Genomic DNA, 14,619 nt, shown 5'->3' on the forward strand with positions numbered 1-14,619 from the left:
TCAGTTTGGTGTTTTTACATCCTAACACCTGTTTTGTTGCCAGAAAAAATGGGAAAACCTCTTCTTACGGTATTTATACGCGAGGGGGAAACACTATTCCCTTACGGATGGAAACAGATGGCGAGAAGTCGACTTGCTGTAACTGCCTTCCAGCGAGCGAGGCCATGGAACCTCGACACTCGCGCGGTGATCCCACCAACCCTGGCTGCTGCTGCCGCCTCCCGGCAGAGCTGCATTGGAGGCCACGTGCTGCAGCACAGCCAGCACCGCCTGGCCGGGAGGACTCGTACCGAGCTGACAATCGATGTCAACTCCCGTGGCTGAGCTCAAGCGGGCAGCTTCGCCATCCGGAATGTTGCAAGTTCAAATCCTGGTTGAGAGTGGACTCAGCCCACCATTCCTTCGGGGGTCGATTAAATACCAACTTTGTGGGGAAGCCAACCGCGGTCGTCCTCTGGGTCGACACTCACCCCGACATAGGAATGAAGAATTTCCACACGAGCTCCGATGCCTTATTGTTCATCGTAGCCGGAGCTCGCTTGGACTCGACACACCGTCTTGGGTACTTGGTGCCCACGGGAGGTGGACGCGGGGCACAAACACATCCCTCTCGCTCTTACTGTGCGAACGCAATGCAACTGTAAACACCAGGAGAGTTTTTTGCTTGTATTTATTATGAAATGAAACATTCAAATACAAAAAAGCATACAAATGTATGTCATGTTGTAGCACAACGGAAAAGTGGAGTTTGTTCAACTCTTTGGTAATAATCTTATTTTAATTCCACTGTATACCGAGGGCCACTGATCGCAGCCGTTCCTTTTCAGTGTTGCTGTGCTGTACTTCCTTCTACTGGCGAGCCAGGGTATGGCTCCTCCTCTTCAATGCCCATGGGAAAGAAGTGTTGCAACATGTGTGACCCACCAACCCTTGCCTTCAAAGTGCGAGATTACAGGCTACGTGCATAGCCACCAACAACATCCTGCTACATTACCAATGGCACGTTCTGGTAATTTACAGTAGAAATATGTGGACGGCTATATAGACTTTGGAATTAAGGCTGCATGAATGATGAGTTCAGTTGATGTGTAACGAGCTGAGAACTCAACAGACCAGAATGAGTCTCACTGCAAGAGTGAGCGGGGTAAAGCAAGGTTGTCATTATGCTTGTTTAACCAGGAAAGAGGGTCCTGCCAAGTTTTGGCAGTAGGGGGCAATGTTGCTGCTATGTGTGATCCCAATTCAGGAATTTGTAGGTACTCTTTTAGCATTGAGATGCTTGGCCAATGCCAGGAAACAAAATTTAAGACAGAGGCGCCAGAGTCAAACCCGGTCGCAACTTGCAGTGTGGCACAAGCATCACCACAGGCGCAACTTGCAGTGTGGCACAAGCATCACCACAGGCGCAACTTGCAGTGTGGCACAAGCATCACCACAGGCGCAACTTGCAGTGTGGCACAAGCATCACCGCAGGCGCAACTTGCAGTGTGGCACAAGCATCACCACAGGCGCAACTTGCAGTGTGGCACAAGCATCACCGCAGGCGCAACTTGCAGTGTGGCACAAGCATCACCACAGGCGCAACTTGCAGTGTGGCACAAGCATCACCACAGGCGCAACTTGCAGTGTGGCACAAGCATCACCACAGGCGCAACTTGCAGTGTGGCACAAGCATCACCACAGGCGCAACTTGCAGTGTGGCACAAGCATCACCACAGGCGCAACTTGCAGTGTGGCACAAGCATCACCACAGGCGCAACTTGCAGTGTGGCACAAGCATCACCACAGGCGCAACTTGCAGTGTGGCACAAGCATCACCACAGGCGCAACTTGCAGTGTGGCACAAGCATCACCACAGGCGCAACTTGCAGTGTGGCACAAGCATCACCACAGGCGCAACTTGCAGTGTGGCACAAGCATCACCACAGGCGCAACTTGCAGTGTGGCACAAGCATCACCACAGGCGCTGCCACCCTGCTGCACAGCGAGTGGAGTGAACGCGCATTTGAAGGCAGCAGAGACGCAGACCGCCCACCCCGTCGTGCACACTGGTGACAGTGCTACTCTTTCTTTGAGCGCATCGCTTGCGCGGGCCTGGCTTGCGGCCGCACGAGCCTCCAAGGCACCATCACGACTGTGACGGCCGCCAGCAGCAGTAACGCGGCGTGTGCGGGGTGGTAGGCCAGCCAGCTGAGCGCAACGACGGTCACCGAGAGCGACACGGCGCCGATTGCCGCAAACACCGACAGGCCAAGGTTCACGAGGTCACGCACCAGCGGCAGCCAATCCACTGCAGAGGCCAAAGGGACACACGCACACGCCCGCCCTCAACGTCTTAGTCACCACCACACACCGCTCGCATTTCGGACAAAAATTCACGCAGTTCTCAATCGATATTGGTTAATTCCATACAAACACCCGCAAATACGGCACGTCTAAAGTGTCCCTGCTGCTGCTGGCCGGGGCATTTCTTACCGAGCGTGTGGACGATGTTGACCATGAGCCTGATAGCCAAGTACATGAGAAGCAGGCCGGCAGCACGCAGTGCCCAGCTCAGCTGCCGGTTGCTCTGGTGCTCCAGCTCAAAGAGCTCCTGCGGGGAGGCAGAGAGCCATCATAATAGAGCACCATCGCTTTGAGACCCGGAGCGCAGGTGCTACAGAGGAAGCAGCAGCATTGGTGGCCCTAACCTCTTGACCTTGCATAACAATAATCGACGTCGTCCTGGAGAATAAAATTAACTAAATAAACAAGCGGACAATACACGCTGCATTCACATCCCATCGGCCACACCTGGGAGTGCACCATGACAGTAGCGTTGGCTCAACGCAAGCGAGACTCTGGACTGGTTTCGACATCCAGTGTCTCATCAGCAGAGTGAGGCTTGCGTCACCTTACAAATAGTTCTCTTCAGAGTAGTTTATTACCACACTCAGTGGCTGAATGGCAGCAGGAGCTCCTCCATCCCTATCTTCAGTTTAACCACCGGCCAAGTGGCTCGGTGCGAGTGGCTCACAGCAATCGGAATGTTCTGAATTAAAATCCTCACTTGGGGTCGACTCAGCGTGTGTAATCGTCCCTCCGGAGTCAATAAAATAAGCACCACTTTGTGGGGAAGTCAACAGAGGTTATCCTACGGATAGACTCACCCCCACCATATGAATATGGAATTTCCATCACTGGCTCTGCAGGGCTGCGAATGAAAGAGGAGCGTCATGCCTCGATGCTCACTCCGACATTTACCCCATTGAGCTGGGCGATGAAAGCCCAGCTCCGTCGCCCCAAGTTGCTTGGCGGCGACGCCCGTGCCCCACAATGAGAACCATCCTGGGGGCACGATTCCCAACTCAGGCGCCTCTCTGTACATTCTCTCCCCGCTCGGCATGGGTTTTCTCCACGTTCTCCAGTTTTCCTTCCATCGCTAACAACACACAATGTAACTGTCACTGGCTAAATATCTCGATGCTGAAAAATGACCTGCAATTTACTCAACTGGGACCACACAGCAGCAGCAACAATGCCCCCCCCCCACCTGCAAAAAGTTGGCAAGACCTTTCTGAAAGAGTCTTGAGACTCGGGAAGGCAGCTTTCCTGGGAAAACAAGTTGAACAATAATGATCAAGAAGGTGTTTATGTAGTTGTGCTGCCACAAGCTTGGGCGGTTTGCAGCACCTGGGCAGAGAATCGGCCCGGGTGGAGGAGAGCCAGGGAGCTCCCAGACTTTGTTGCGTGAGCCACCAGCTGCTCGCCTTGCTGCTTGGCGATGATGGACACCTGCACAGAGATACGGCCAATGCTGGGTGGGGCCTTCAGAAGCCGACAATAAACACATACATCCCCGTATAGCTTCAACAGATTCTTGGGGCAAGTTGTGTTAGCGAGCACCTATGAAAGGCAAAACAGCACACGAAAGGGTGGGTGGCCAGCACACTCGGCTGCTGCCTTTGTCTCCCCAGTGGCGATGTTTATAAACCGCACTAGATACTCATTTGAGGCTGAGTTGACCTGAGGGAGGCCCAGGACCGGTTCAGACAATCGTCACTGGTGTTGGCCGCGAGCGGGAATCGAACTTGGGTCACCAAATTCGTAGTGCAGTGCGCTAACTGCTGCATCACCGCTCCCCACAGAGGCTGACAGCCACACACCCACACACGTCGCCAAGCACACATCCCAATCGTCAAGCGGCCAGCAACCAAATCAACTATTAGAGTAGTATGCAGTAAGCGTTAACACGCTTCTTGACGTTAGCAAGGTTATTCCTGAAAGATCTTGGGGAAAGGGAACAATGACAAGTGTGAGGGACGAAGCAGAGTGGGTGGTGAGTTAGTTGTTGGGTGGGCGAGTGGGTCTGAGTATGGGTGAGTGGGAGAACGAGCGCTTGAGATGTTGTGGTGTGCAGTGTGGTTGGTGAACACGGTGTGGATGAATGAGGTGAAACGGTCAGTGTCTGGCCAACCGAGTCCTCAACACGGGTGGGAGAATCGAGGAGCGATGCTCACAAGAGCACGAAGTCTCTCATATTTCGTAAAAACTACAGCAGACAGCTCGAGGGCGCCGTTGTCCAAATGGCTGTCTGTTATTTCGCTTGCGGTTTCACTTTCCTGAATCAGTTTGTCCCCCCGAGTGAACACTCCAAATAAACCTCGTACCTCCTCACCATCCTCTCCACTCGAGCCGGCAGAGGAGAAGGACACGCGGAGGTCGCCCACCTGCGCGTACTGATGCACGCCGCACGACAACACACGACAAATGCATGTCCATGCTGCAACACGATGCCCGGCGGCCTTCAAGACAAGTGAACACGTTGACGCGGCCCAGCGGTGTTAAGCTGGCCGCTCGTTGCAAAGGTTCGCAATTAAAATCTCGCAGGCCGCCCCGGTTAATACTGCGGGTGTAATGAAGCGCAAAATACTACACGCCATCTGCTTCGCAGTGCACACACTCTTAGGTTTTTTCGGTAAAGTCACATAGGTAAAAAATAATAATAAAAGAATAAGAAATGAAAATAACTAAATTAAATCACGACGTTTCGGAGGCAACACAAGTCTCCGTCTTCAGGTGGGACCGTCACAGCCAAATTTACTGTATCAAGTGAAGAGAAATCCAAGAGACAAGATCTTATATACTGGTTAAGGGGAGGGGGCTTATCTAAATGTGGCAGTCAGGGACTGGGAGGGTGGGGGGCTAGAAGGGAAGGTGGGCGGGGCTAGAAGAGAGGGTGGGGGGCTAGAAGGGAAGGTACAAATGAAGAACCTCACAGGGGTTACGGCCGATTTTGGCTGCCAAATACAAAATAGCAGCACTGTTAAACGCTGGGGATGTCAGCAACTCGGTAAAATAGACTAGTACCTGTCAGATAAGATGGTACAAATATGCGTTATTAAATCTTTTTTACATGGTTAATAACATCTTTCCAATGATTTCTCAATTTGTATCTATCATCACGGTTGAAGTTATGTCTATGTTTGTATATCTGGATGGCTTCGTGGACAAACCTTTGATGGTAGCCAGAAGGTTTGCAGAGCACCTTGGTCTCGGAAAAGACAATGTCATGAGAGCCCACAGCGTTGTAACAATGATCGGCAATGGCAGAAGACTCAGTTTTGCCGTGTTTCAGATCTGACTTGTGCTCGCGGACACGATCAGAGACATGACGTTTCGCAGTGCATGTTGAAGATGCCGTCACGTCCTTTCAAAAGAGTCGGCGATCGTGTATCGGCGTCACGGTCCACCTTTGTAAAATTTGAACAAATGACACTAAAATTACTCAACTAGAATCAGACGCACAGCATCATCATCACCCCCGAGTGCGAAACCTCTGCAGACTGCGCCTGGGAAACACAGCGGCGCCTTCCTCTGCGTCGGTCTGGCGCTACGAGAACGACATCATTTGACTTTGACTCCCTCGGCAAATAGCGGCCGCGTTGCCTCACCTGGCCCGGGTGGTAGCGGTGGTAAAAGTGATTGTCGTGGATCTCCGTGTCGGCATTGGGCGGACTCATCCCGAGCAGGGCTATGGGCCGGAACCAGGTGATCTTCTCCAGGAGTTCTGCGGTAGAGCACCCGGCGTGACCGTGAACACGGCTCACCCCGCGACATTCTCACGCCGTGAGCCGACCGAAGACCCTCCCCGTGATACGAGGCCTGGCCCGAGGCAAAACAGCACGACGCGCAACAACCACGGGCGTCGTTGTGGGGAACGGAAGAAACTAGACAAGCAGATGGGGGAGGCTCCTGGCTGCACGTCTCTCCACGCGAAAGACGCGAGTGGTGCGGGGCCAGGGTGAACGGTCACCTGCAGAGAGGAGGAGCCGGCCCACGCGTGCGTCCGAGGCCACGGCCGTGAGGCTCTCCACCGCCATGATGCTGCAATACAATCACACGCACGGCGTCACGGAGCACGGCGTCACGAGGGCGGTGGCGGTGAGGTCAGAACACTCGCGCCATGCTTGTTTAATATGATTAAGGTACCAGGTGGGAGTGGTCTGCATCTTAGCACACAGTATGTAAATCTAGCACAGCAGGATGGAAAAGTGGTGATGCTGGTGCCTCAGCAAGAAGTGTCTCGGTTAAATTCAACAGTCTGTTAACAATCTTGATTTGAAGCTTTCGTGACTGCAGGAATCCATACTCTTTGGTTCTTTCGGTAAAGTCACGTAGGTAGAAAATAAAATGAATCACGACGTTTCGGGCGCAACACAAGCGTCCGTCATCAGGTGAGAAAGCATGGTCTGCTGCTGAGTCAGACTGTTTTAAAAGGCTTGAAATGTGTGTAGCCCAAGGGTCATAAAGAAGTGGTCGGGGCTAGTGATGTTTATGTGAGAAATTAGCATGTAAATGTAAGATCGGAGAGCGGCCTCCTCGACGAGGGCACGGAAGTGGCTATGTCAATGTGAGAGATTAGCATGTTAATGTAAGATCGAATAGTGGCTTCTATGAGGCAAGAGCGTCAACGCAAGAGAACCACCGCAACAGTGGCCATGCCAGTGAGACACACAGCCCATAACACAATAAGAACCAACGATACATCGAGGCTAAGGGAGCAGTAGTGGCCATGTTAGCGAGACCCCAGCCCGTTAATGCAAAGGCATCCCACAGGGCAATGCAACTCAGTCGGAGATAACAGCCAAACGGCAGGAAGGATGGAAGCATCACAGCGAGTTATGACTTTACCTGGAGAGGCGAGTCTGTTAAGACTATCTATATACAGGAATCTTTGCGTTGTGTGATGCTGTGGTTGTCAGTCGGTAACAATGCTGTGGTGGCTGTGTGCCATGCTAATCGGCATTACCCTCATGGCACTCACAGCTGCCACATATGTATGTTTATATATAGAACTTATTTTGCACCGTACGAAGCCAACCGCACTAATTGGAGGTGCGAGGGGCTGGTGACACCTCCACAGGGAGAGGCGAGGAGGGAGATCGGAGAGGTGAGGGGAGAATGGGGGGGTGAGGTGAGCGGGAGAGTAGCGCTGGGTCACCTGGGGTTCTGGTGGCCAAATTCTTTGTCGAAGTTGCGGCTGTTGACCACGTCGCTGCGCCACTCTGTGTCTGAAGAGACAACGCGACCGAGATAGCCAGTTGTTTGTAATGCAGCATTTATGCGACGTGAAGATCAAGGGACGAGGGGACGAGTTCAGGTCTTGATGGTGGTGTTTCAGCTCTGTACAATTCAGTGTCTCTATTGGCAATCGGGCTTCTCTTGCAACTGTGTCTCGTCGGAGACGACCCCCGTCAGGTACGGCTCCTGGTTCTAGGCAAAGCCATTGAATACACAACAAAGAACGAGCACAAGTGACGGCGAGGAGACGCCCTCCACGAAGGCACTGGCGGCGTGTTTGTGCCCAACAGGCGAGGAGCAGCTCCGCTCAAAACGGGGCCCCAGACAGACACTCACCATACGAGTACCTGGCTTCTCGTTTCACGTCGCTCCCCTCCTTGTACTCCCTGCACAACGAGAACGCACACCGTGACACGGCGCTACGCACCGACAGCCCCAGAGTGGCCCCTATCCAGCACACAGCATTGCAACGAGACGCGGCCAGGAGAAACACCCGACCCCATGGCGTTCCAGCGGGGTCCTCTCTGGACGAAGCGATCCCACTCGAGCCAGGATAAACATGCGTGGTAAACGTGGCGATTGGCGAGTCCGGCGAGCGCGTGGCGAATGTGGCGAGCGGTGTGGTCGGGTCTGCACCTGCCATCTTCGTGCTCCACCCACTGGTACATCTCCACGTGGCGCCGCAGCTTCACGGCGTGCACGCGAACGCCGTAGTTGGGGTCGTACAGTGGCTGAGCGAGGCAGCGAGATGCAGCGCGTTAGACACCCGTTACCGTCATTATCATCATTGTTATCTTTACCATCGTTATCATCATCACAATCAGTCATCTTTGCAGTCATTGTAATCACCACCACCAATACCATCATCACTGTCATCATCATTTTCATTGCCGTGTTTGTTTTGATGTAATATTGGTATCTTTGTAATTTGTTTTTGTTGCTGCTGTGCTCACTTCCGTGTACAATAGTTAAGCAACCAGGTAGACGGGACCACCATCCCTGTAACAAAGTAAACCAAAGCAAAATCACTCGTAACGCTGCGAAAGAAAGCATGTTGAGCACATTTTTTTACAGACAAGTGGGAAATCAGGCCAGAGCCGGCACTAACAATCGCCCAAGCTCTGTGGTCCTATAGTGGGATGTCTGGCCAACGCCATGAATTTATGTTTATACGAGTGGGAAGAATATGGAGTACCCGGAGAAAACCCACCCTTTATTTAACCAGGATATGTAATAAACCCATTGAGATGTACGACCTCTTGCGCAGCATCAGCAGCAGCGATGGCACGGAGGACAACAGCAGCGCGCAGCAGTCTACATAATGGCAGCAGCAGCTACAGCAGCTACAGCAGCATTCACTCAGCAGTGGCACGCAGCAAAACACCAGCAACAGCACAGAAGCTGCTGCTGTACAACAGCAGCAGTGGTGGTGTGACATCGTTCAGGATTTTTCAGGCCCCATGCTGCTTGTTTAATGTTCTGGGGCTCAGTTTTTCTCCTTGTAATGTCACCCAGTAGCAGCTGCTGGTGGAATGGAAGCAGCAGCGAACCTTCTCCGTACGAATCGGCCCGGACAGGTGGACGAGCTGCCCCTCGAACTCGCTCGCCACCGAGACCGGGGCCTGCGGGAGGCTTTTCACAACGGCCAGACCCTCGTCCAGAGCAGCGGCAGTCTTCACGGCACGTCCCTGCACACACGAGCACAGAGACACGGCACACGGAGACACGGGCACACACACAGAGACACGAGGTACAGCCAGGTGCAGGTGGTTGTACACGTGTCAGTATGTAAATGAAGATTATTGGGCTTGTTTAACCAGGGAACCCTCACCGAGTCTTCACTTTTTTTCAGGAGGGTCCTGCCACGTCTCCGCAGTAGGGGGCAATGCTGCTCTGTGATCCCAATTGAGTCATTTGCAGTCAGTTTTTCGGCATTTGGATGCTTGTCCAATACCAGTTACACTTTGTGGGGTTTTCAGGTATGGGAGGAATCCGGCAAACCCGGAGAAACCCCACACTGAACAGGGGGGAGAGCGAACAAACAACCCCCACACAGAGAGGCACCCGAGTCAGGAATCGAGCCCAGGACGCGTCCTGGCCCCGAGGCACGAGTGTCGCCACCACCGCGCTGCCCCCCGAGCGAGGCGGGACGCGTCTCGCCCTCATCCTCCTCCTCTCCCCCTCCTCCTCTCCCCCTCCTCCTCCTCTCCGGCTGCCGCTCGTCAGCGCCGCAGGAGGCGCGCACCTCGTTGGTGACGAGGAGGAAGACGGCACCCAGCAGCAGCAGCGCGCCCGCGGCGGTGCCCACGGCGCTCCGTCCCATGCGCTCCAGGAACCCGGTCGCCTCCTCCAGGGCGTGGGGGGGCGAAGCCTGAACCACCACGCGGGAACAAGTCACACACGAACCACCGCGCGGGAACAAGTCACACACGAACCACCACGCGGGAACAAGTCACACACGAACCACCACGCGGGAACAAGTCACACACGAACCACCAGGCGGGAACAAGTCACATACGAACCACCAGGCGGGAACAAGTCACACACGAACCACCACGCGGGAACAAGTCACACACGAACCACCAGGCGGGAACAAGTCACACACGAACCACCACACGGGAACAAGTCACACACGAACCACCGCGCGGGAACAAGTCACACACGAACCACCGCGCGGGAACAAGTCACACACGAACCACCACGCGGGAACAAGTCACACACGAACCACCACGCGGGAACAAGTCACACACGAACCACCACGCGGGAACAAGTCACACACGAACCACCAGGCGGGAACAAGTCACACACGAACCACCGCGCGGGAACAAGTCACACACGAACCACCAGGCGGGAACAAGTCACACACGAACCACCGCGCGGGAACAAGTCACACACGAACCACCGCGCGGGAACAAGTCACACACGAACCACCACGCGGGAACAAGTCACACACGAACCACCACGCGGGAACAAGTCACACACGAACCACCAGGCGGGAACAAGTCACACACGAACCACCAGGCGGGAACAAGTCACACACGAACCACCACGCGGGAACAAGTCACACACGAACCACCAGGCGGGAACAAGTCACACACGAACCACCGCGCGGGAACAAGTCACACACGAACCACCGCGCGGGAACAAGTCACACACGAACCACCACGCGGGAACAAGTCACACACGAACCACCACGCGGGAACAAGTCACACACGAACCACCAGGCGGGAACAAGTCACATACGAACCACCAGGCGGGAACAAGTCACACACGAACCACCACGCGGGAACAAGTCACACACGAACCACCAGGCGGGAACAAGTCACACACGAACCACCACGCGGGAACAAGTCACACACGAACCACCAGGCGGGAACAAGTCACACACGAACCACCGCGCGGGAACAAGTCACACACGAACCACCGCGCGGGAACAAGTCACACACGAACCACCACGCGGGAACAAGTCACACACGAACCACCGCACGGGAACAAGTCACACACGAACCACCAGGCGGGAACAAGTCACACACGAACCACCGCGCGGGAACAAGTCACACACGAACCACCGCGCGGGAACAAGTCACACACGAACCACCGCGCGGGAACAAGTCACACACGAACCACCGCGCGGGAACAAGTCACACACGAACCACCGGGCGGGAACAAGTCACACACGAACCACCACGCGGGAACAAGTCACACACGAACCACCAGGCGGGAACAAGTCACACACGAACCACCACGCGGGAACAAGTCACACACGAACCACCAGGCGGGAACAAGTCACCACACGAACCACCACGCGGGAACAAGTCACACACGAACCACCAGGCGGGAACAAGTCACACACGAACCACCGCGCGGGAACAAGTCACACACGAACCACCGCGCGGGAACAAGTCACACACGAACCACCACGCGGGAACAAGTCACACACGAACCACCGCACGGGAACAAGTCACACACGAACCACCAGCGGGAACAAGTCACACACGAACCACCGCGCGGGAACAAGTCACACACGAACCACCGCGCGGGAACAAGTCACACCGAACCACGCGCGGAACAAGTCACACACGAACCACCGCGCGGGAACAAGTCACACCGAACCACCGCGGGAACAAGTCACACACGAACCACCGGGCGGGAACAAGTCACACACGAACCACCACGCGGGAACAAGTCACACACGAACCACCACGCGGGAACAAGTCACACACGAACCACCACGCGGGAACAAGTCACACACGAACCACCACGCGGGAACAAGTCACACACGAACCACCAGGCGGGAACAAGTCACACACGAACCACCGCGCGGGAACAAGTCACACACGAACCACCGCGCGGGAACAAGTCACACACGAACCACCGCGCGGGAACAAGTCACACACGAACCACCGCGCGGGAACAAGTCACACACGAACCACCGGGCGGGAACAAGTCACACACGAACCACCACGCGGGAACAAGTCACACAACGAACCACCAGGCGGGAACAAGTCACACACGAACCACCGCGCGGGAACAAGTCACACACGAACCACCGCGCGGGAACAAGTCACACACGAACCACCACGCGGGAACAAGTCACACACGAACCACCGCGCGGGAACAAGTCACACACGAACCACCGCGCGGGAACAAGTCACACACGAACCACCGCGCTGGAACAAGTCACACACGAACCACCACGCGGGAACAAGTCACACACGAACCACCAGGCGGGAACAAGTCACACACGAACCACCGCGCGGGAACAAGTCACACACGAACCACCGCGCGGGAACAAGTCACACACGAACCACCGCGCGGGGAACAAGTCACACACGAACCACCGCGCGGGGACAAGTCACACACGAACCACCGCACGAGAACAAGTCACACAACACAGAAACAAAGTCACAAGAACCAGCAACAGACGTCACTAAACACACAGAAACCAATAATCACGCCACAGGAACGAACCCGAACCCGTGTAAATGCAACACCGCGAGACTGATGAGAGACGCCGCAGCCCGGGAGGGACCCAAGCCACGTGGGGGGGGGGGGGGGGTGACCGTAGGGGTTGGTGGTGTGGCAGCAGAAGGGTGGATGATGGGGCAGCGGGGAGCGAACTTCGCAACGAACCCAGCGACCCGAGTTCGATTCCGCTAGCGACGATGATCTGAACTGGTCCTGGGCCTCCCCTAGATCAACTCGGCCTTAAATTAGTGTCTGGTACGATGTGTAAAACGTCGCTAATCGGGAGACAAAAGCGGCTGGGCAAGGTGCAAGCCACCCACCCACCCGGCCTCCATCGGCGCTACTCGCTCACGGCACTAGCCCCGACAGCCGTTCACGGACACAGGGGGGGGGGTCCTTGTTCTTAGTGGTTGAGAGTCAATGAGTGTGCGAGGGGGTATGGAGAAGAGAGTATAGAGAGAGGGGGGTTCTGCGGAAAAGTGGAGACGGTGGCGCACCAATACGTGGAGTGCAAGAGCCTGGACTCGCTGTTCAAGGTCCTGAGAAACATCCTCCTAAAGTTCAGCCTCCACTTCTCCCCGACGGTCCTCATCTTTGGATACCGAAAGGGCGACGGACCCCAACATCTCCAGGGGCTGGTCAACGTGCTCGTCGGCTACGCCAAGCTCGCCATATACAGGGCGAGGAAGGTGGCCCTGGAGGGGAAACGTCCGGCCAGCAGCCTGGGCATCTTCCGCGCTCTGGTCGGAGCCAGGGTGTGGCTGGAGTTCCGCCACGCGCGGCTGACCCACGCCGTGCCGGCCTTCAAGGAGCAGTGGGCGATGGAGGAGGCCGTGTGCTCCGTGGCAGATGACGGGGAGCTCTGCATGCTGTTATGAGCTACCCGTCGGAGGCCATAGGACTGCGAGGGGGGCGGCGTAAATAACGAGAGAGTGAGCGAGAGAATGAGCGAGAGAGAGAGCGAGTGAGAGAGAGCGAGAGAGCGAGCAAGCGAGAGAGTGAGCGAGAGAGCGAGCGAGAGAGCGAGCGAGAGAGCGAGTGAGCGAGAGAGCGAGCGAGCGAGGGCAACATAAAGCCCCGTTTAAAAAAAAAATAAAAAATAAAAAAAAAAAATTACGAAATGATGACCGAAACAAAGTGCCGAATACACCGAGCATCTTCTTGTTTCCACTGATCGTAAAAAAAAAAAAAAAAAAAAAAGAGACGGGGGGGGGGTGTGGGGAGAGAGGGGGTAGAGAGAGACGGGGGGTATGGAGACGGGGGGGGGGTAGAGAGAGACGGGGGGGGGGGGCGTGGGGAGAGAGGGGGTAGAGAGAGACGGGGGGTATGGAGACGGGGGGTATGGAGACGGGGGGGGTAGAGAGAGACGGGGGGGGGTGTGGGGAGAGAGGGGGTAGAGAGAGACGGGGGGTATGGAGACGGGGGGGTATGGAGACGGGGGGGGTAGATAGAGACGGGGGGGGTGTGGGGAGAGAGGGGGTAGAGAGAGACGGGGGGTATGGAGACGGGGGGGGGTAGAGAGAGACGGGGGGGGGGGGGTGGGGAGAGGGGATCAGCGTCTCGTACCCGCTCTCGCTGCGCCATGGTTGGCAGTCCGCGTCTCTTGGGACCGCACTGCGCATGCGCAACTGACGCGGTTGAGGGGAGGGGCGCAGCTCACGCTCGGAGGGGGCGCGCGCCACGTGGCGACGTCACGGGACGCGTGGCGCATGCGCAGTGATGCGCGAGGCCGCACGCGGTCGCTGGTGTCCACGTGCTCGCGCGGGTTCCTCCCCAGAGGTGGTGGTTGATGGTTGTGGTGGTTGATGGTTGTGGTGGTTGATGGTTGTGGTGGTTGATGGTTGTGGTGGTTGATGGTTGTGGTGGTTGATGGTTGTGGTGGTTGATGGTTGTGGCGGTTGATGGTTGTGGCGGTAGTGGGGGGCACAGCTGGTGCGTCTGTCAGTCAACCCATGGCACCTGGGTCTTTCCCGTGACCTGCCAGCCGGCCTTCGACGCTTCACGTGGCCTCAAAGCGCACATAGCCCGATCACATCCGACACCAATTACGATTAATTGAACCGATCCTGGGCATCCCCTAGGTCAACT

General features: G+C 55.7%; 1 protein-coding gene across 1 annotated transcript; it reads right to left on the minus strand.

The window, feature by feature from the left end:
- Nucleotides 1–653: 653 nt before the first annotated feature.
- Nucleotides 654–14,221, minus strand: LOC133342540 (transmembrane protein 43-like). Its single transcript, XM_061551709.1, has 12 exons — nt 14,098–14,221; nt 9,809–9,934; nt 9,114–9,251; nt 8,200–8,294; nt 7,900–7,949; nt 7,484–7,553; nt 6,296–6,366; nt 5,934–6,049; nt 4,650–4,718; nt 3,673–3,774; nt 2,476–2,593; nt 654–2,290 (listed from the first exon to the last, which is right to left on the minus strand). Exons 1-12 carry the CDS (start codon nt 14,113–14,115, stop codon nt 2,061–2,063), a joined length of 1,203 nt encoding a protein of 400 aa, XP_061407693.1. The 5' UTR covers nt 14,116–14,221; the 3' UTR covers nt 654–2,060.
- Nucleotides 14,222–14,619: the final 398 nt, after the last annotated feature.

The sequence above is a fragment of the Lethenteron reissneri genome, chromosome 15 (genome assembly GCF_015708825.2).
Source record: "Lethenteron reissneri isolate LAM-NWPU_2019-01 chromosome 15, ASM1570882v1, whole genome shotgun sequence".
Lineage (NCBI taxonomy): Eukaryota > Metazoa > Chordata > Hyperoartia > Petromyzontiformes > Petromyzontidae > Lethenteron > Lethenteron reissneri.

Bases quoted from the DNA above. Each gene is read 5' to 3' on its own strand.
- LOC133342540 (XM_061551709.1), bottom strand. The intron at 9,252-9,808 runs GTGCGCGCCTCC...TCGTGTGTGCAG, and splicing joins TCCTCCTCGTCACCAACGAG to GGACGTGCCGTGAAGACTGC. The intron at 3,775-4,649 runs GTACGAGGTTTA...ATCTCTGTGCAG, and splicing joins GTGGAGAGGATGGTGAGGAG to GTGTCCATCATCGCCAAGCA.